The sequence below is a fragment of the Hippoglossus hippoglossus genome, chromosome 4 (genome assembly GCF_009819705.1).
Source record: "Hippoglossus hippoglossus isolate fHipHip1 chromosome 4, fHipHip1.pri, whole genome shotgun sequence".
Classification (NCBI taxonomy): domain Eukaryota; kingdom Metazoa; phylum Chordata; class Actinopteri; order Pleuronectiformes; family Pleuronectidae; genus Hippoglossus; species Hippoglossus hippoglossus.
The window spans coordinates 6917521-6940542 of NC_047154.1; the positions used below are offsets into that span (position 1 = coordinate 6917521).

Consider the following 23022-nt stretch of genomic DNA (forward strand, 5'->3'; position numbering starts at 1 on the left):
ATAGTGAGGCACTGTATTATGTTATGGTTACTAAGGCCGATGACAACAAGTTTCACATAGCAACATGTTGCTTTATTGAAACAAACAAAGCATTGAAATGTTGGACATATTTTTCCATGTAGTGGTTCAAAAATTACTCAATTCTTTCCAAACAGGCACCAGGTCTGCAATGCTCTGAGAACTACTTCATGACATCAATAACAAATGTTCTGAACATCACTACTGTTATAAAACAGACAATCCAAGGCAAAATAAAATCTTTTATGGTATATTGCACAAAATTCAAACAACACAATATAGGCATCAAACAAGCTACTGATTATTTCCACTCATCTGACATTCATGAACACGAACATTTAAAGAGATATGCATTAATCTGTAGTATAACTTAGTGCAAACACTCTTCTGTTTTTCAATAGTGTATTTCCTCAATGTAAAAAGCTTCTGCAACAAAATTAGAATACTATACATATATATGTCATAGATCATCCCTTGTAAATCCATTGACATGTGGTTGATGGACAGTCATAGATGTGCAGAAAAAGGCCTGTTTAGCATTATTGGATGGCTTAAAAATGTATCACTCGTGTTACAGTTTATCCCAATTCTGTGCATATCACTTGATATAATCTTAGTGTCTCACTAAATAATAAAGAGAGTATCAAACACAGCTGCCAGGAACAATGAACAGCAAATAAAATCATAAATAACCCCTCCACATGGTTTTTACCCTCGGTTAGTAGTTTACTACGGACACCTAGCTAAAACTAATGTAGTTTAATACAAGTCCTGCAGTAAATTCTACTTTCATGGCAATTATAATGTTCAGTTTTAGGGAGGTGTTTATTCAGCTTTCTAGTAATTTTGGAGGTGGAAATTTGTGGTGCTGATGATTTATATTTTGTCTAAAGCAGTTATCCGGCCGATTTATCAATTGGCCAATAAAAATCGGCCAATATAATTGTTTCAGAGACATATTGGTATTGTATATTAGATATATAAACTTTTATTTGAACAGAATAAACAAGGCAAAAAGATGTGCATTTATGTTAACATTTTACATTAAAAAGTTTCTTAATTCACGTTCAATATATTTGTTTGTATTTGTGTTTTACATTACTTCATTACTTATAATGAAGTTTATGTCTAAACTGTAAAATATAAAGCCTTGATTAGATTTCTTTGTCATATTGGTTTAGTAACGACATCTAAGGAATCATTGACAAATTTATTTAAATATATAAATCGGCTGATATATCGGTATTGAAATATTTTGGTATCCGCCAGAAAAATCCATATTAACCAAGCTCTACTTCTGTCCATCCCATTTATATCATTCAGTGTAGACAACAGAAACACTCGTCCGTATTAGGACAGTTCAACAGCACCACAATCTACATCCTCAAAAGAATCAACACCTCTCTGAAACAATTTAAATACAAACTGAACTTTAAAGCATTCATGGAGGAGGATTTACTGCAGGACTGTTTTATTAGAAAGCATTAGTTTTAGCTAGATCTACCTTTTAAACTGCCAACTTAGTGTATAATACTGGACGGTAAGGCAAATAATAAATACCGTAGATTTTAATTGCAACTGGCAATGTAAACCACAATACGATTTTATTTGTAGGAGTGTTAAGCGCTTTCATGGCATAATAAAGTTTTAATAAATTTGGCAACTATGCAGAACAATAAAAAATACTTCAGGATTTCTGTTAATATCTTTGGCCAAGTGGTATCGATCTCTATCATTCCTGCTCTGCAAAAAAAATAAGGAATACAGAATTTGTCAGGTGAACCACAGAGGTACAGTATTGTTATGTGCAAGTCATGATGAATTTCCTGTAGAAAGTTCTGTTATGCAAATACGTAATCTGACTTGATTGGTGAGCTTCAGCAGATTCCAGTCAGGCCTCCTAGTGAGCTCTTCTACACGGGTTATCGGACGTCTGGCACCCCATGTTGGGATACTTCACCTTCACGCGGAACAGAGTCCCGTCAGCACACATGCACAGCTTGTACCTCTCCATATCCTGATCAAAATACACATCTCCTGCTGAGTTAGGGATGCGTGAGGTATTGAACATGACTGATCCATTGAGGACGATGCTGTTTTCCTGCAAAGAGAAAAAAATCCATGATCCATGTGTCCTCTGGGCCTCATCTTCATCTTCATCTGCTTTTACGCTGTGTTTATGCAATTCACATCACACACATGTCCATACTTACAGCTCTGAGCTCGATGCCTCCACCCATTTTGAACTCTACGGTCCGGCCCATGATGTTGACCCCCTCATTACCACGGATAATAGCCTTGCTGTCCCCTTTAATGTTCAGGTCAGATGATGCACTGCTGGTGATCTGAAACCAGAAACAACCAGAGACGTTCAAGGGCGTTCATATACAAAGATATAAGGATACTCCATGACGGGCTGTGTATGCTCAGCTGTGGCCATATTGAAACTTTAATTTCTAACAGGGTCCAAACTTCCTTCATTTTGTTTTGTGCTCTATTTATTCATTGCCCTTTATGAGTCATTATGAGTCACTGTGAATTGTGTAAGTATTTTTTGCATGGGTTGTAAAACACTGACACAATAAATCAATTATGTTTTTGTTACAACTATCAGACAGTTACTCACGACATACACACCCTTTCTGTGGACGCCTTTTTAACGCTGAGGACTTTGACTCCTTTGGGCAAATGGAACTCATGGTTTTCAAAGTCCGTACTGAAGAACGTGGTCTGTGTGCGAGGGTCCGTGAACGTTATGCCAACTTCACTGACGACCGAGGTCTTGTCCTTTTCTACACTAAGCTTAGAAGTGCCTTGCTGGAACACAACCTGGAACGACAGAAATGAAGTAAAGAGAGGAGTTCTTCAACCACATTATACAAAAGCAGTGTAAAAATGTTTTAATGATTAGTCGTCACTGTAAGTGTGCTCTGCGTCTCACCGGGTTATTGTTGCCGACAATGACCAGGTCCTGGTCCTTACGGCCTCCCACTGTGCTCTTGTGCAGCGGGTGAACGATCCCCATGTCCGCCTTCTGTTTAAAGCGCAGCAGGCCACTCTCATGGAACTCCATACTGTCGCAGCCATTCGGACCAATACGGATCACAGTCCATATTACTAGTGTGATCTGAGGGACAGCGTAAGACCAGGGTTCATGATTCATGATTCTAGCACCAACACAGTGATTACTCAAAGAGGATCAATTTAAAACTAATTTTGGCTCTTATTACTCACAATGAGGTTAATTAAGGCGAGGAGGAAGAGGAGGACGATGATGCAAATGGCCATGTTTCCCTTACGTCCTCTCAGCCCTGTCTTATGAAGACGCTCCTCTTCTATGGGTACATAGCCAGCTTTGAAGTTACTGTTGTGTTCCTTGTTGATGTTACGTCTTTCGATGGCCTTTTCTCGCATGGACTTCTTCACCGGCCCGTTGGAACTCTCCTGGATGGAAAAAATCAATCTTATAACACTAAAATCTAGACTTTGTGTGACACCATTTCCATAATGTAATTAATTTTAAGTTGTGACACTTAAAAATAACCTTACATATACTTTTACAACACCATAACATGCACTACATAGAGAGACCTATTCAAATCTTAATTCTAACCACAATCTTGGATCCATTCACCTCAAAACCTGTGTATTTTATACATGTGTGGACTGTTAACATGCTTTTCTTATGAAGATTGATCAAATGTAGGGCTGGGCAATAAAACAATATCAATAATTATGACAATATACTTGTTATCAATAGCAACATAACAAAGTTTCAATATATGTCTAAAGGTTTGTAAGTGTAAATCATTTTGTGTTTAAATCCACAACCTTCACTCAAGAGCAAAAAAGTCTTTCAACTTAAAATAAATAATAACGTGATAATTATTGATATTGACTGATATGAAAACATGTATCTTGATATATGTTAACCATGTGGCCCAGTCCTAGTAAAATGGTTTATATATATACACACTAATGTCTTGTCTATACTTAATGGTCCATACACGTAACAAACTCGAGCTTAGTTAATATTTCCTCTGTCTCTTGTGTGTTGGAATGTATCTCAGTTAAATGCCCCGCGACTCCCTGTCTGTGGCCATGACTAAAAATAAACTCAACTCCTCTGAGCAGTAAAATGCCAATACACGTAGCCGTCTTATTATTAAAAATGTAACTATTGTTTCTATATTTGCTAATTTACCTCTTTGCCAGGCAGCAGGTCTGAAGGTGCTAAAATAAAACCATCTTCGTTTGCCTAACGCTGCCCACAATAACACAGCGGAGGCCAGTATTTATTACACTGACACAACCGTAGGGCCCACAACAAAGACCGAAACATTTATAATTGTTTACATCAGGTTACTCGGGACATTACAGCTCAACGCATTAACGAACATCTCAGCTAAAAACAGCGTAAAACGTCAGAATTCGAAGAAATATCGCAGATAACGGACCTGCTCAGACGCCATGTTGACTCTCTCTCTCCTGCTAGCGCACTGACAGGGGACAAACCACTTCTCCACAGCCGAGGTGAAACGAAATAACAGGCTGTGGTGTGAATGATTGAATGAGCGACAATTAACCAAATATCACAAAAAGATGATCTTAAAACAAACAAGAAAAAAAAGATGGTTTTTGATGGTGGTTTAATTGGAACTGTGCGTGTTGAAAACGACGCTGCCATCCCAATAAAAGATGGTTCCTTCCAAGTTCAAGCAGCCAATGACAGAAGGATCCTAAAATAGAAAAACATGTCCATTCAAAATTTCCAACTGCAAAACTGGACACAACAGAAGGAGCTCAACACTCCCTGTACATTCATTCACAATAAAAACTCATAAAGAAACTTAGCACTCAGCAAGCAGGAGGGTGGGGCAAAGACCGCTTGCTCTCTATACAAGAAGTCTACTACAATAATAATAGAAAATCTGTAGGGACAGAATTAGGAATTTGGCATTTGCAATAATAATAATAATTATTATTGTTGTGGTTTTTCTTACTACTTATGCTACTGCTAATAATACTATGATAATAATAATAAAAATCACAATACCAATAATGAAAGTAATCACAATACATGTTTTAATGTGATCGTCATGCCTGATATTATGGTTTCACAAAAGTTAGTTATGACATGACAACACTCCCTTGCGTGTGTAGTTCAGTCCACTGTGACCTGCAGTAGAATACTCGGATTTAACGCAGCAGAGCAGCAGAATCACAAAGTATCAGTGTCAGTGGCCCTCAGGTTTACTCTGTGGGTCCTCGGTGTCGTTTCACAGTGTGACATTTCAGAGCAGAAGCTGCAGAGCACTGACACACACACGCACGCACGCACACACACACACGCACGCACACAGACCATGTATTTCTTTTGTTTGGTTTGGTTTGCTCAAACTCCTCGCCTGGTCACCACAACCTGAGGCGGTGCTTGACTGTGTCGTAGGTGTGAGAGAGAGAGAGAGAGAGAGAGAGAGAGAGAGAGAGAGAGAGAGAGAGAGAGAGAGAGAGAGAGCGAGAGAGAGAGAGAGAGAGAGAGAGAGAGAGAGGGACGCTTGAAAAAGGTGAAATCTTTCACCTTGGCAACTTTCTAAGACATCAAAGATTCCTTTGATCTGTGACCACTGACACACTGTTACTCGTTCCATCGATGAAGGTTACCATTGGCAAAGAAGAGGTCCCGCTGTGTCCTGGGACGTTTTAATCCTCTGAGGACTGTTTGGACGAACATGGCCGACACGTTGAGGAGACTGACCAGCACCTCCTCGTTCAGCGTCTTGCAGGACAAGCTGGAGAGCTGGCACAAAGATTACCATGTAAGTTCATCAATAACTAACGATCGACCTAAATCTGACCACAGCTCTTCATCAGTGTCAGCCTGGCTCAGGTTATATCACAGGGTTATATCAAGAATTACAAACCAAAACTTGTATGTATGTGTATATTATATGCGTTTGAAATCAGAGTTTGGGTCAAAAGACTGCAGCTGGTATTAAACTCTTCCTGTAAATATGATGAATGACTTTGTTTACTCCTCTCAACTGGCTGTTGTTTCGCTACACATCGTATTTGTTGTTGTTATTATTTTAGCTGTAGCTGTGATATGAAACGGTTTATTTTGTAAATACATGTAGTTATTTAAAGCGACAGTGAAGGAATGCACTTGTTCAGGTTACATTGATTTCCCGGCGGTAGAGTTTGGTTGCTATGGACGCCGGTCGCCATGAGAACGGTTGGACTATTCCAAAGATGTTTGACTTTACTGGTGGGATGGTTCACGTCCGTTTACTTCCGTTAGAAATCCACCGTAGCAGTGCCTCCCTCATAAACCGGAAGTTGTTTATGTAAACTTGAACTAATATTTATAGTTTAATCTGCACATTTACCAGCAGATTATTTGCTATTATGAATGTACACAACGTTTTTTACTGTGTCGTTGCTTGCAACAAAATCTGGGACAACTTTTGCTGCTGTTGGATAACCTCTGACTCAGTGTTATTATTCTTTTTATAACACAGATACAGCTATACAGTATATAGAGTTCTATATATGAGCGTTATATGTTACAATAATGGTAAATACCTACTGCAAGAATAAATGATACAGCCAATAACTCACTCACTAGAGCACATACCTCTGCCAAGACAGATATGTGTCCTTAAATGAAATCCCTTTATATCAATCAAGCTGCACTAAATTTCACAAACTTCTTATTAGTCCTCTAAATGTGCCTGATTTCTTTTTACATCCAGATCCATCAATTCATATTTAATAGCTTGTAGTACTTTAAATGGGTTCTTCCCTGATCCATACTGCATCACTTCGTGGAAAACCGTTATTTTTGCTAACAAAAATTCAAACCAGCCAACAAACAGACAGACAGGAGTGAAAGCATAACCTCCTTGGTAGAGGTAACAATTTACAGTTTTAAATGGTTCATGGTTTGTCACACAGTCACCTCCCTGTCACTACATGTCACCCAGCAAAGTTTTATTCACACTAAATACCATACTTTTGTCATCTTTCTTCTTCCAGGTCATTTCCTGTGACCAGAATCTGAACAAATGTTGTGAGCTGATTGAAATAACCGCCAAGATCCAGGGCCAACTGTTTACTATCCTCAACCTCACAGCTGCTGAGGGTAAGGTTTGCTTATACAAGATTAACCAGGATATAATCACTGATGAATAATACAACACATCCTCGTGAATCAGGTGGACACTACGCTGGAGTGGACACTCTCAAAACACGCCTGCTGCCGTGGCTTGGGACCTGTTTCTCCATGGCAAAGCCCTCAGTCCCTGATGACACCAGTCTACAGCTCATCCAGGTGACATTACCTCTTGCTATAGGCTTCATATCAAAGAATGTCCCATTATTAGATGTATTAAAACATATTTAGTTAGTGTAACTTTTTGCAATTTTTTTAAATCTTAATTCAAATAAAATATTTGATAGCTTTATTCTTTTATTGTGGAATTCTGTTGTCATATTTACTGTATGTATTTAATCATCAGGACTCGGTGGAAAAGGACAGGAGGATCAGGGAGCTCTCTGCCTCTCATGACAATGACATGCAGAAGATGGAGACTCAGCTGTGCTCCACTCGCTTTCAGCTGGTGTCCGTCAGAGCAGAGTAAGTCTGACCAGTACAGACAGCATGTCATGTAACACTAACTAACAGTTGCAGTAGTACAGTAAGGCAGTAGTTGTTAATAACTGCAGCCAGCTACAATTTCAGTTTCATGAATTTATTTGCACACTTTACAGTTTGTATGAGTGTATGAACACACTATAACATATGTGCTCCATGTTCTTACAGACTGGTTGATGCTCACAAGGACCTGGATGAGACAAAGAGCAGATCAGCAACTACTCTGCTGGCCACTGAAGATGAAATATTGCAACTGAAAGCAGAGTGCGTGATACAGTCTAATACTAGAACAATACAGTTATCTGTGAGACAATGTGTGATACTGATGCGGAGTGTGTCTGTGTTTCAGTTTGCGATCCGCACACGAGCAGGTGGAGATTTACAAGAGGAAGCTGATGGCTCTTGATGACGATAATCGTCAGATTCGCTTGCTGAGAGATGAAGTGTCCTACCTGAGCACGGAGAAGGCCATGCTGCAGGAGAGGTACTCACATACACCCAGTGCAATTATGCAGATACTGTACATTTCTACACACACACTGTCACTACTACACAGAACAGTGTCGTGCTCTTCCTCCTCTTCAGGCTGGTGAGAAGTCGTTCTCCGAGCCCTTTGCCCAGACTCAGCCGCTCCTCCAGCCCCATGAGGAGTGAGTCACCCACCAGAGCCCAGCTCACCAACTCCTCCCGCCACGCACGCCTCGTGTCTCGCTTTAGCGACCTGTATGCTGGGGAGCGTCTGGAGGCCCAGAGCCTGCTTCGACGCTACATCGCTGATTTAGAGATGGTCCAGAAAATCATCTTCATTGCTGTAGTGGTACGGCTGATATTAATTTAGGGCCCGAAAAATAAAAGTTAAATATGAAGGGTTGTGTTTGATTGTCTGGTGCTGTGCTTTTCTTACTTTGTGTTTTATCTCCTAGGAATCCTTCAAGACAGCAAAACTAGCTTTCCGCCAGTTAAAGCTGCGTGTAAGAAAGACCTTGTCCCCATCCCACTTTGGACCAGAAAGTCTGGAAGACGCAGCCGTGGACTACATTGTCAGAAACGTGGAGCTATATGATGTACAGGACAGCGTCGAGGTAAGTTTAAAGTTGTCTCTGATTTGTCCTCTGTCCTCAAGAGTTATGAAGAAATCTATGAACTTTGACATATAACTAAATGCAGTGGGTGTGACTGTGTTGTTTCCTCTCCCCAGGGCGTGATCAACTCCATGAACGTGAATCCACGCATTTCCTTCCCGCCAGAGGTGGACTTTGTCCTCATCAGTACATTGATCAGGGAGACGTGCAGGGTGGCCTTCGCCATGCAAACTCTGGACCCCGCGCTTGACATGGCCTTCGCCTGTGATGGAGAATTTTACAATGACATTAAGTCAGTCCCTTGTACAACACTGTGTCTAAACCTTATATCAGGGCTGCACAACAACATTCACAGTGTTTGATTTAACTTATGTTACATTGCCAAGCAGTTTACAACGGCACCTTTGAACTACAGCGCATAACTTGTGTCATTTGATGTCTTTCCCAGTAGATGTCACTCTTAACACACACAGCAATCACAGCACTCACACACACACACTCACAGCATTCACACAGCACTCACACACACACACACACACACACACACTCACTCCAAGCTCTCTCACTCTTTTCACTGTCTTTCCCTCCATCTCTCTCTCTCTCTCTCTCTGCAGGTATCGCCGCAGCTATGACTCTGAGTTCACTGCTCCTCTGGTGATGTACCACGTGTGGCCAGCCTTGATGGAAGGAAACTCCGTCATAGTGAAGGGCGAGGCAGTGACCAGAAGAGGGGCTCCGGTACTGACTTTATACTGCTTCAGAAATGTGCACTTTAGAATTTTGTCAGAGCATGAAGCCTACATGGAGATGCTCTTGCATTCAATGGTGATGTGTCTGTTTTTTTTGCAGTGGAGTAGAAGCCAGAACCAGAGCAGGAGCACCAGCCCTGTGCGCTCTCGCTCTCTCAGCCCAACTCGCAGTCTTGTAAGTCTCTATAATAATTGAGAGTGCAACAAACCACACTGGAGGACAGGCGCAGTTGCTGGTTTTGGTATTACATGTTTCATTGGGCTTAAAGATACAAACATGTAGAATTCAAATGTATCATTTTCCACTTAATAACTTGCATGCACATCAATGGCCCTAAGGGTATGTACTTCAAAATCTCCACTTCATTTGTAAAAGCTTTAATGTACTCTAAAACTGTAAATGCAAACAATACCATTATCTTTTTTAGGCATTTAACAGCAGGAGAATCCTGTCACCTGATCGTCTCACAGCCAGCTACCTGTGAACTCTCCTTCAACCGGACCGGAGTCCACACCTTCATGTCTGACATATTCTAAATTCTGTTTCATCCGTGGGGTAACGCCTACGTCTGCTTCCACCAAATACAGCAATTTAAATCTCAGACACTGAGCTGGACCAACCAAAGGCTGTTTAGAGTTTACATGGTCAGGGGACAGTTTTATGGGACACTGACACTAACACTGACACTATGAGGCCAGTACATTGTAGATGAGGTAAAAGATGATGGCAGCTAAATTAACTGTTGTCTTGAGTGTGTTATATTCAGTGTGGGACTAGAGGTTATTGATAGAAACTAACAGTGTTTTTTAGTGGTCGTGAGACATTTAAAGTTGTTTTTTTTCTGAGGAGGACTCGACCTGCACAGTAGCACTTTCGTAGTCTGACAGTGAACTATAGCACCACAATGCATAGAGCATGTGACGTGTATGATTATTTTTCTTTTTTACATAGCAGAATACCTTGGGTATGCAGCAGGACGTACAGTATGGTGCTAATGATCTGTGCTAACTTCCACTCCTCCAGTACTCTATGGACATTGCTCTTTCCTTTTTAGTCCCCCCCCCCTTTATATTTTGGTGCTGTTACTTTATATCGAGTTCTGATATGAATAATTAGAGATAGTTATGTAGAATATGATTAGTTATTTGCAGCAATGTCTAAATGCATTCAATATGACATTCTATTTATTTCTCCTAGTTTACATCCCATGTATTGTATATACATCACCAGGTACATTCACATATCTGATACTTCTGTACTTGATTTGCCTGTTAATGACTTGACTTTACAAACCATAGTAGATTATTCATTTTGATTTAACTTGTGGTGCGTGATGAGTATATTCTTTGACTGTGCCTTATATGATTATTATAATTTTTTTAATAAATGACAAAATGTTTAGTTTCCTGCAGCTCAGTTTGTTTTCAGTTTTTTGCTGAATGTGTTTTATTTACTACATCAGTTTTTAGCAGCCGTACCAGCAGTGCAGTGTTGGTAAGGCATGATGATGCATCTTGATCAATTACAACAGAACACAAATTTAGAAATAAAACTTTTTAAATCTCGATGCCTTCTCGACGATTTTTCTATTCTGTTTTACCAGTAGATGGCGCTGATACTCCACTCTTAATAAAAGTTCAAGCTGTAAAATCCCTGCACTGGTTGTGAGACAACTTCTACAAGGCAAGTTCTTAATAGTTTGTGTTTTTTTTAGAGTCATGTCAAACATTTGGCACATCCCACATGACACAGCAACATTAGACAACATCAACGACTAAAAGGTAACATCATATTCACAAAAAATGAAATGCAAACCAGCCCTAATAAACTTGGTAAATGGCTTATTTAAAATATGGGAATAGCCAGTTTAGTCACTGTGCATAATTTCTGAGTGCTAGAGCAAGATGTATGTTTACAGCTGAATGAAATCTTTGTGGGAATCCCAGCAGCAAAATCCCTCCTGCAATGCTGTCATTGGGTGTTTCAGCATCTAATGAGGTCTATCTGCAGGCCGTTCCCAGTGCTGCACCAGCCTGCCTCATCAGCCGAAGCAATTACACTGTCATCTCCTCAAACCATATCTAATATCTGCAATCAGGCATTTGTTCTGCAGAGCAGAACGCGAAGCTGCAGCAGGCGTCCATTTCCCCAGAGTATTCCGGTTAGGAACAGCCTCAGAGCGTCACTCACATTGCTGCAGATGAGGCAGAGTTCATTTATAGTGTTTATTTGCATTTACAGCTATCCATGTTCATATTCGTCCATTTACCCTTTTCCAAATTCATCTTTAATTCAATGGAAATCTTATTCATCCACCAGTGATTTCACTCAGCTGGACATTATCTGTGTACTGATACTGAATAAAGATTTCCGTGCGTTCATAGCTGCAGTGATTAGGTTTCCACATCAGTAAATGCTGTTTGTGATCTTGTGTTTACAACTACATACTTTGAATGCTATTGGATGACACAGCTTGAATAATATCATCTTATGGTTTTGGCCACAGAAAAAGAGCAGAACTATGTGCTGTGGTTTCCAGTGTCATTCCAGTGTGAGCAGGAATCCCACGCTGACTCCTCTGATGTTTACTCCAGAGAATCATTAAAATTCTCATCATCCTCAGAAAAATACAAACTGTCCTTTGTCAGGATCTGCATCAAAGATGATTCTAAAAGACTTGGAGAAAATCTATTGGAAAAAGAGGGGCACATTATGCAGACAGCCATGGCATGGAAACTTCCACCGTGCCTTCTCATCACATTCGCACACAATGAGTGTGTTGTCTCTGTGCAGCAGTTTCTGAGAGGTCCTGGCTCTTGGGACTCAGGCCAGGTCCTGCTGCCATGTTGTAACTGAGAGGGAGCCTGTCGATCCCGTCTCAGATCAGTTCTCTGCGCCTGGTGGGGGGGTTGTTTGCTCAGGTGTGCAGTGGTCATCTGTGGTCATGACCCGAGACCTACGAGGCCGTCTCACACAAGTGCGTTAACAGAAAACACGAATGCAAATTGATAACATAACTGCAAAAGTAACATCTACATTGCAAAAGCCACAACACAAATGTAAAAGTGACAACGCAACTGCAAAAGCCACAACATGCATTCAAAAGTCACAAAATGAATGCAAGAGTCACAACACAAATGGAAAAATTGCAAAAGCCTCACAACGGAAACACTACCACAACGGAAATAAGCACAACGGATGTTAACAATGAAATTAGCAGTTATGGAGAGGATATCAGTCAAGTGATCCTTCATCTGTGAAAACTTGGACAAGCTATTCACCGTTTCAAATTTGAGGTGTTACGGTACAAGTGCGTTCTTCCTCTTTGGCTGCTCCAAGCACCTGTACCACAGCACCTCAGTAGACAAGCATGTCATTTGAATTGGCGAGTGGCTTATCTGGGTTTTCACTAATGATGGCTCACTTGTCCAATATTCCCATGACTTGACCACAGGAAGTAACTCTGCTCATTTCGTTTCAACATCTTTTGTTGCTCTCTTCTGTTGTGGCCGTTTCCATTGTGTGATTTTTGCATTTGTGTTTTCTGTTAATGCGCTTTTGTGTGACGTCTCAGCCACCGTATGAGACTGTGTACGGAGATTGTAAACTGTTCAATTCTGTCTACACTATAGACAATCATGCTCAAAAGCACCATCACCACTGTCAGGTCACTGGGACTTGATTTGACACAGAGAGGGAACAGTAATCCTCTATATGCACATAGATGTAAGCCGTCCTCTGGCAGCGAACGAGACTGACAGTAGCCGTTGGAGCTCACCCTAAACACACTCCGAGCTGCAAACCCAGCTAAAGTTTCCAGTTTGGTGGCAGGAGCCTGACTCATCCCTGCTGGACCGTGTGATGTTTCCTCTGGCTCCTCATCATGTGCTCAGTGTTGGCCAGAGTCGAGTTTCTGGAGGTCGAGTGTGATGAGTACCCGCCCTGAACCGGCTGCCAGACCAGAGGGGGGAATATTAATGGGGCTGTATATCACAGCACACGATGACATGGTTATGGTTGACCAGACTGTGGTGTGCAAATCATAGGCAATATTGAAATAGACAGAGGGGAGAAGGAAGGAAGGAAATCAAGCCAAAGGAGACAAAAACACAGTGGAGGTAAGAGGGGATGTGCTCAGGCGAGAAAACAGCTCATTCTCTAGCTACTGAACAAGAAAACTTCATAAGTCGACTTTTTCTCCAGTTGAGTAACCTTTCAACAGAGGAGTCAATGAGCCACTGCAGGTTGACCAGGCCTCTGTGTCTCAGTGTTGTCTGTGGCCCAGAGAGGACATTAAACACATCTGGAACAGAGCGGGATGCACACAATTTACGACAGGAGGGACACAACAGAAGTAGAGACAGACACGGTGCTCATGACTGTGGTGGCAGACATCAGTACGATGTTGTGTGGGAATAATTGTAAGTGCACAAACCCAGCCCCGCCCGCTCTTTATTCCCCTTTTACTTTCTGCTGGAACACCCAAGGGTGTCCTCCTTTGCACTAGCATCGTGCATGAGATCAGGGGCTGGCTGCAGGCACCAGCTGGTGGATGCTGCATGAGGAGGAATCAGGCGTGACCGCTGGACTTCTTCTCAGCTCCAGTGAGATCAGACATCAAGTGACCAGATTCCTCTGCCAGAGATAAACACTTCCTTCCTTTTCTCTATGACAACTGAGATATCAAATAAAGAAAAACGACTTAAAAGTTGGACTCTCTTTTTCCCAGTGCAGACATTTCTCTTGGTTTCCTCTTCCTGCTCTGTCAGCCGCTGCACATCTGGGCCCAAGTCAATGGTAATGGTTTTATGTGCCTTCTCCAAAAAAGTACGTTTCTCGCAAAACTGTGATGTGATGTGTTGATTTCCTGACACCAGAGAGGGAAATTAAATGTCTCAATTATTAGTGCAAGTGGAGAAAAAACACATTGACTTGCTCAAAAAGTCATATTTTCCTCATGAAATCCACGCAGGTGCTTTCTTATGAGCTGTGCAGACCTGGCCTAGGTGGTCGTGTGCCTGGCCTTTCAAGATCTTGAAAGAGCAGGGACACAAAAGATCTGCAGAGCCCAGAGTGAGGTGACGTGGTTCATGTATTTTCCACAGGATCGTTTTAAACACATCATTAAAAACTTCTGGAGGCCGTCGTGACCTTTTTCTCTCTTTTCTCGAGGATTGAGGCGTTCGACGAGATGTCAGTGGCCTGGCAGAGAGAAATTCATTTACATTTTCAGGTCTCACAGCAGCAAAGCAAAGATGTCCGTCTGTGCTGTAATTACACGGTTTGCTTTGTTGGGAGCTGAACTCAACCTGCCTCTCGTCCCCAGAAAGCTCCATATGAAAACACATCTGGATGGTGTGATTAATGGGAATAACAGCCACTTACATTACAGACTAGCACTGGCAGGTTACGAGGGCCGTGGATGCAGGTGTGAGTGTCGGAGGTTACTGCTCCACTGGGGCTTGTTACACTTTTAGTTCGGCGGAAACCGACGATCAAACCTGGCGCCAATCTAGTGGCCAACCGGCCTCGGTGCTGAAGACCCCCACCCAGAACAGAGGTGGTGGAAATGAACATTAGAGGGGGAGAGAGAAAAAAGGAAGAAAAAGAAAGATCTGAAACCTGTAATAATAACCACCTCACAGAGCACCACTGTTAAATACATGGTGACTTTCTTGTGGCTGTGGTTTGACCTCTGGGGTCTTTACAGCTTCACTTATACCCACTGAACACACGAGCACGTCGTCACATGGGACTTTTGTCTATTTCTCTCTCTCATGCACTGAAGGGAGGAGATGAAACTCACACTGAGGAGACGCAGACCGTTTCCTGCAAATAGATTTTCACAGAACAGACAAATTCAAAGAGGCTGAACAAATAGAACGTCACAATAAAATGTACGTAACATCAGTAGCATGTGTTGTGTAATTATGTTTGTCTGTGTTTAATAACGAATGGCTGAATGTGAAAAGCCGATTGGATTGGAGCTGACATTTTTTTAATTTGGGATTTGCACATATAAGTCACAGTGTGTTTAACACTTCTCTGCATTTAGAAGTATTGTAATTCCACCACTAGGTGGCAGTCAAACATTATATTTACCTTCTGTATGTCCCAGTTTCTTTCACAGTAGAGGACGTATACCGATTATTTAGTTAAGTATAAAGTAGTTATAATACAATGAAAAAACACTATTATATAAAGTCCTGCTTTCAGAGTTCTACTTAAGTAAATGCAGTATCAGCAACAGTACTCAAAACCAGAATGTCGCTTAGTCCCCTTATGAAACCACATTTAAATTCACTAGATCCAGGTTTTTATTTGGATCTGCACCAAACACTCATAGATGTCATTCCCCTAAACATGATACATGAATTATTCTCTGAGAAATTAATGAAAATGTTGAAAAACGCAAAATGTTAAAGAAAACTAAATTCAATGAGTTCTTACCTGACACATAAAGCATCCTTCCACCAAGTTGTGTGGAAATCTACTGTGCTACAAACACTGAAGAAAACAGTGTCTCCTTGGCAGAGGTAATACAAGTGTCTGCAGAATGAGCCCTTGAGTGTTGTACACAGTGTTGGATTAATCGATGTAACCATGTATGCATTTTGAATTTCTAGCAGACAGAGCGGGGGCTGGTTTTACATTTTGGTAGAAGGCATTTTCTTATGTATGATGTAATTTAATATGATATTGGCTCTGATATGTATTGAAGTAGAAATACAAATATAAAGTAGAATAAAATAGAAATGCTCAATTAACACAGTTTCTTTCCAGTTGTAGGCTACTTCAGTGCGGTATTTAATAAATTGACTGTCTACAACTGGACCTAAGATGCTGACAGTAAACGCCACCAGGAAAACTACATCTCACTTATGGCTCATCTCTCAGTTAACATGAACTTGGTAACTGTATCCGTGGGACAAACGGCTGATTGGCTGTGATTTATGTGCGTCTGTCTGCCCGGGGGCCCCTGAACCAACACAGGACTGTGTGGGGACGTACTTCATTCCAGATCCCCCTCTGTGGTGCCCAACAGTCGATTCTCCAAGAAGAGGCAGAAAAATAAATATTTGTCTGGGACGTAGAGGTGAAAAACAGAAGAGGAGGTTTGACTAGTAAGTGGGTTAAAGATGGAGTCAAGGTACGACTCTGTTCAGCAGCAGCCTGGTCAGAAACTAAAATCAGGGGCCATAAAGGGGCCAATTATATGTCCAACATATTTGATTACTTGTTTACTGCTCTCAGCTCACAGCCACACATCACTGAATATATTTTGAATATAAAAATTCTTAACTTATTGTCATATTCATTGTAAGTGTTATTAGTAATTGACTAGTTTATTTAAAGTACTACTACTACAGGGGGACTTCAGTTTCAGTTGGGGCCCGGAAATCCACTTTATTTTGTGTACTGAAAACAATAAAGATATCACAAATAAGAAAATGCCCTAAAAAGTCAGTCAATATTTATGTCTTAGAATGTTACTTGCATGTGATCAGGAGGTAAAAGGAAAAATACCATATGATCATGGCTTTATTTGCTTCATTAGAAACTTAATCATCTCTCTACAAGCTTGTTGCCAACCTTTACGGACCTTCGTGTTTACCTATGTTTTCAGACAACATGACACTGTGTGAAGTGGAGTGATACTGTTCATGTCCTCATGTATCTGGGTTTAAAAATCCTGTGAATACACTCTCATTTATAGATTTTCTACAAGTACCTTGAATGTGCAATAGATGTATTTGTGTGCACACATGGCAGTTTTGTATAAAAGGCATGACAAATAAAAACTAATGATTCATAACTGAGAAGGCTATATCCTGTAAAAAGACCTAGGTGAAGAGAATTTAAATCCTGATATTTTCTTTCTGTCTTCTGTATAAAACGCTCAATCATTCACAGCAGTTGGTCATGAGACACGTCACTGAAACAAATAACATGTTCTACCAGTCAGAAGAAATGTGATGCAACAATAAACAGCATCAGGAGAACAACACATCGACATCTTATTATTATTCAGTAGACTTTTGTTCATGAACAGAAACATCTCCTGTCTGACTGTACTGTTTTTCACTGCCTCACTCCCTCTGTTTACACTATGCACATACATATCAAACACAATATATTGTTAGAACATCTTTCCAGGGGAGGATCCAGTGGCAGGGTCAGGGGGGCACTGGCATCTTATTGGCCTCTGAAGTGCCCATGTCCTGTCAGTATTATTATCTTTTAAAATAAAATATTCACTTACTTACGATACTAAAAATAAACAGGACATTTTGAAGTACACAATGTGCTTGAACTGTTGTGATGTGGCGCACCACAGCAGAGAGAGAGGGAGTAGCCACACCCACCAAAACACACAGACTACACAGAAACACAAGGGAAAACACTAGACAGGAAAAAATACTGAGGTCATGGTGAACCATGACATGAACAATGAACAATTTTCAAAACATATTAAATGGTGTGTGGCTTTTTTCAAAGCAATGGAGCTAATCGTAAACAAGGAATGACTTAAATGTGAACCTTACTGACTCAGGAATTGTTCATGGATGTTTGACATACAGTATAATTGGCCCTTGTGTGTAAATTGGGGCCCCTTTATGGCCCCTGATTTAGAAAGATTCTAGATCCACCTCTGTGTATTTTTCGAGGTAACTGTGGTTCCCTGTCACACATTTCCCAGAAGATAACATTGCCCTTTTGGTGCAGCCTATTAAAAGTTAAGATCTGTTTATGCCCCGTTTTATCCCCATTCAGATTTCTCTTGCAGAGCAGCTCATCACATTTCCTGCATGTCTGACTCAGAGTACACACTGTAAAACCAAAGAGAGAGGTTATTGAATAAATGATTATTTTGCTGATGTCACGCTGACTCTGAGGAGTCTTCAGATGGAAAGTCAAGTGAAGAGCCATTTTCATTAATCATGTGTTTTGTCAAGCACACACAGGTGAATCAGGAGGTTAGTAGACACACAGGATTCTGACATACTGTTTGGATAATGTGAGTTTTTTTGTCCGTGTTTGAGAAATTAAGTCTTTACTGAGAAAGTTTAAATCTCTATTGTTACTCATTATTGTTTTTCCTGTATTTTATTGAGGAGATGAGTGTTAATCATTGAGTAACTAGTTCATCTGACACTCATCACAGTAATATCCTACTTACAACTGCTTGAAGTCAGAAATATGCAGTTTATCACTTTTATTTCTGACTTCGAAACAGTCGATTCTCTTACCACTGGTCACTCGGCTTGACATTATCATGGGGACATGTTAAACTTGATCCACACTCCATACATGGTTCATTGTGGCACCAGGACAAGCTGGTTGTGTACTTGGCAGCTGGAAGTCAAGAAAGACGGGAAGTTATGAGCCCTCCTCTCTCCAGGGACTTTGCAAAGGAATTTACATCAAGAATCTATTTTTAGAGCACTGCTCTAATAATTAGTGAGAAACACGCTTTTCTTTCCGATGCAGCTGTCACCAAAATAGCCATGAGTAATGACTCAAGATTGTGTTGCATAGTTTCATTTGCTATAAAAAAAAAGACATGAAGTTGCAGATATGAGCACAAGTCAAATCAAAATAAAGCCATAGTGGAACATACATAGATACAAACATTCATTCTAATATAGATACTATATATACTATTGGGAAATTATAGCCAATATATAAACATATATAAAACACATACATCTCCTTTTACATAATGCACAATACAGTCTACATCATCATGCCATCATCCTGTGTCACTTCACTCAAGTACATGCATGTTCTCTGCATTTTTATTCCTTTATATTTTCAATTTTATTTTATTCTATTTTGTGCTCCAACATGTTCTCTTTTCTACGTTATTCTGACCATCTGCTGCTGTAATGAGAGAATTTCCCTGGCATGGGATTATTAAAGTTGAATTTATCTTGACCCTATGGAAAGTTTTCAAACTGTGATATTTAAGGAAGCAGCATGTGAACAAGAAGGCAGAACATCTCCGATAAGGCTTTGTTGATACAATAAAGTACTGTCACTCATTTTCCCATGAAAAGTCAAAAAGTCCATTTAAAGAGACAGAACCTTTAGAGTAATATTTACTCTGAAGTGCAGCACACAAGTGGTCACACTGATCTGGAAGTCTGTTACTCTGTTTTCCAGAAATGACCTTGTACAAAAATAGAGCTGACATTAATATAAACTAAACATTGCCTCATTCACTGTTGGTTTCTGGGTTGGTGTTACTTCACCGAAACCTATTACATCATCAGTTTCTGTTAAGATGCTGGGGGTAAGAAACGCAGTGATTACATGGAAAAAATTATTAATCTGATGCTACAAATTGCGTGTGTGTGTGTGTACGGCTCTCTGTGGATGTGCTTCTGAGAAGTGCCCTGGGATCTTTTCTTAGAAACAGAATCAGAGGCTGTATCATGTCCAGGACCACCTGTGGTTTTTCACTGTATTGTCATTTCGAAAACGGAAAAGACAAACCCGGTCAGACTGAACACCAGAGCTGCACATCGACACCTGTGGAGAGAGGACAGGACAGGATGACGAGTTGAATCAGAGCAGCACTGTAGGTGGTGGACAACGTCTACAACACTGTTTTGATTATTATATATGGTTTTGAGGGACATGGTGCATTTCACTAAATTGATTAATAGATAATCGCGACACTACAAAATGTTTAACTCTAGTCTTTAAGTATGTTTTTTACAGCAGTATAATTATGTATTTATTTATTTACTTTATTGTCTTGTCTGTTGTGTGGTACTGACCCAAGCAGAGTTAATTTCCCCTTAGGGACAGTAAAGAATATCTTTCGAATCCGATCTCCTGTATCCTCGCAATGCTGGCGTTTAGTCAAATGTGACACAAACAAGATCGATGCCTCGGGAAAATACAAGATCACCGCAAAGATGGACACTAAAATGCAAATAAGGTTGGCCCAAAACCACATTGCAGCAAACTGTGAAGGCTGAGCTGAAAAGGATGGGTCTAACATGCAGAGAGGCCCAACATGTAGCCCAGGACAGGCCTGGATGGAGGCAGATCATCGATGCCCCTCAAAGCGGATAAAACAAAGAATATCTAATCTAATCCCAAAACAAGGGTTTCATGTTTCCTCCAGGGCCCCATGGTAGATCAATCTGAATAACTACACCATTTATAGGGAATTGCAACCCTAGGAAATTGTGAACTAGAAAATGTCAATAAATCCACTCAAAATTTAAAAAAACGTATTTTCCATTAAGACACACACAGAAATATCCAACATTGTTGTTAATCAAGAGGTTTGTGACTCGTCGGATTAGAATGTTCGTCTGTCTGATCTGTGTTTTGTCGCTGGATGGGAGCAGACAGTCGGCTGAAGTAGAAAACGAAGGGAGAGGGGAGGTAGAAGGTGGAAGTATCAACACAGAGAAAGAACTGTGGCAGACTCCTGGCAGGCGCTGTCATTTTTTTCCCCCCTGGGGGATTAGCTGAGGTTTCAGGGTGAATGAAAGGACACGAAGCTGATAGATGTGAAGACAGACATAATCATTTTCAGTGAAAACCAAAACAAACACAAAGCCAGGACATATTGTGAACAGACTCGGAGATGATACATGTTCATGATGAAACTGATGGTATAATATTAATGTTCCCCAGGGAATGACCTTGTTTTCCAGAGAAGCTGTTATCAAAAAACTCACACATAATAGACAAGTAATAAGAATAAAGCTTTATGTAGTAGGTTTGTAAGCATGTTTTCAGAATATTGTTGACACTGAAAAATTTAGAAAACAATATACATCCAAAATAGAATTAATGCCTTGCAGTCGTATGCCATAGAGGAACAAAAGCCAGGAGTTGTGATAAATTTGTGATATAAGCGCATATAAACAAACTGAATTTGTTTAGCTTGGTTGTTCTTGTTCTGCTGCAGATTGTCTGTCCGTCTGCAGTGAAACGTGTATATTATGTACAGATTATCAGCATTTTTATTGAATTTTATGTTTTATTTTAATAATAGTTCATGATAATCTGTTGAATAGCTGTTGCGGTGTCAGGGAGGACAAAGTGTTGGACAGAGTAACCAACAGTGTCATCCAAGACCGCTGCTGACATGACTAAAAATGAAGAGAAGAAGCCATTGTTCCTTTCCACGCTTCACCCTCTTCTACTTGAAAACAACCAGAAGCAGCAGAGGAATGAACCACAAACAATCCAGTCAGTGATTTGATAATCATTTTATTGAACAGAAGAAAATATAACTCAAAATGAATGTATTAGACTGTGGTTCTTCATATTAAAGCATTGAAGCTCATCGCTAATAAAGTGCACTTTCAGTTTACAGCCAAAACGGAGACTTGGATTCATCTCCTCCTTGCCTTGCACAACGAGCTCTATCAGATCCTACCGGCTGCAGGACCGAGCTCTCATAGGTAGAACACTGTCACAGTAAGATATACAGACGGGTGACAAACGGAAGGAAACACCTGCAAAATGAGCAGAGCCAAGAGGATGACGATGGCCCCCCATCTATGCCCAGAGTGATCAGTGAAATGTGTGATAATGACAATGAATCACATGCCAGGGCCTTTGTGAACCAGATCTTGACCCAACTGGATAATCACGGCCTTCAAAACACCACATAAGGGAATATCTTTTGGAAGAATGGCGTCCATCCCACCAGTAGCGATTTGTAGAATCAACGCTGTGGTGCACTGAAGCTCTTTTACAAGCTCCTGGTGGACCAACATCTTCCTAAGACACGTCCTGTTGGGTTTTCCTTTTAATTCCTCCCCCGTCTGTATAAGACCAAGTGCAAACACTGAGCATCCCAGTGCGGGCGAGTGCATAAATGTTCATGGAAGATCAGCACATGAAAAGTCCCTTTCTTCTCACCTGAGTCTCAAAATATCTCAGACAACTCCTGCTACTGTTTTCTACCGCGGCTCAGCTCAACCCAGTAAAAGCAACATGACAGATGGGGACCTCTGCGCACCGTCCTGATTGACTATGTGATCAAGTGATTGTAAATTAGCACATTACTTCTGAACAGGGTTTCATTAATGCTCAGCTAAAATCTTGCACTTTAAAAAAATATTATTTTGTATATTTCCAGACGTGTTTTTCTACATAATATACATGTACAATTGTATCTTTACAAAGAAAATAATGTTCTGTTGCAACGTCAGGATCGACTCCAGTTTGGCACGCATTCCTCGTGACTTCACCCGCTGACAGACTACACGGAGGAGACGGCACATAAACAAGCGCACCCCGAGTTTCACCGTTGTCACTCTAAATTCTGCCTCTCCTGTATGGACGCAGACAAAGCAGAAAATGAACTCTATTCCTACGTCTTAATTATAATGAGATGTGTTTGAAATGCTAATTTCCTCTGATGTGCAGCAAACAGGAATGTCATTCACATGAAAAAAGGAAAAATTAACAGTTCTTCCATGTCGCTCTATTCTACAGGGCAGGTCAACAAACCCTGGGGAAAACATCTACAGT

General features: G+C 40.6%; 2 protein-coding genes and 1 long non-coding RNA gene across 4 annotated transcripts; 2 read left to right on the top strand and 1 right to left on the bottom strand.

The window, feature by feature from the left end:
- Window positions 1–1168: 1168 nt before the first annotated feature.
- On the bottom strand, window positions 1169–4533 carry sgcb (sarcoglycan, beta (dystrophin-associated glycoprotein)). The gene is made up of 6 exons (XM_034582385.1): window positions 4476–4533; window positions 3253–3462; window positions 2960–3145; window positions 2656–2847; window positions 2232–2363; window positions 1169–2119 (listed from the first exon to the last, which is right to left on the bottom strand). Exons 1-6 carry the CDS (start codon window positions 4488–4490, stop codon window positions 1919–1921), a joined length of 936 nt encoding a protein of 311 aa, XP_034438276.1. The 5' UTR covers window positions 4491–4533; the 3' UTR covers window positions 1169–1918.
- A 944-nt stretch (window positions 4534–5477) lies between these two features.
- Window positions 5478–10608, top strand: spata18 (spermatogenesis associated 18). 2 transcript variants are annotated; one of them, XM_034582382.1, is made up of 12 exons: window positions 5478–5837; window positions 7057–7162; window positions 7236–7351; window positions 7539–7657; window positions 7844–7939; window positions 8025–8159; window positions 8261–8492; window positions 8599–8757; window positions 8874–9049; window positions 9372–9495; window positions 9607–9681; window positions 9935–10608. In XM_034582382.1, the coding sequence occupies exons 1-12, from the start codon at window positions 5751–5753 to the stop codon at window positions 9989–9991; spliced, it is 1482 nt and encodes a 493-aa protein (XP_034438273.1). In that variant the 5' UTR covers window positions 5478–5750; the 3' UTR covers window positions 9992–10608. The 2 variants fall into 2 exon arrangements, with proteins under 2 accessions (XP_034438273.1, XP_034438274.1); XM_034582383.1 differs by having other exon boundaries at window positions 8874–9046; window positions 9369–9495.
- Window positions 10609–10635: 27 nt separating this feature from the next.
- Window positions 10636–11886, top strand: LOC117759898. Its single transcript, XR_004613584.1, has 2 exons — window positions 10636–11168; window positions 11222–11886. It is a non-coding gene; the product is annotated as an uncharacterized LOC117759898 (long non-coding RNA).
- The last annotated feature ends 11136 nt before the right edge of the window (window positions 11887–23022 follow it).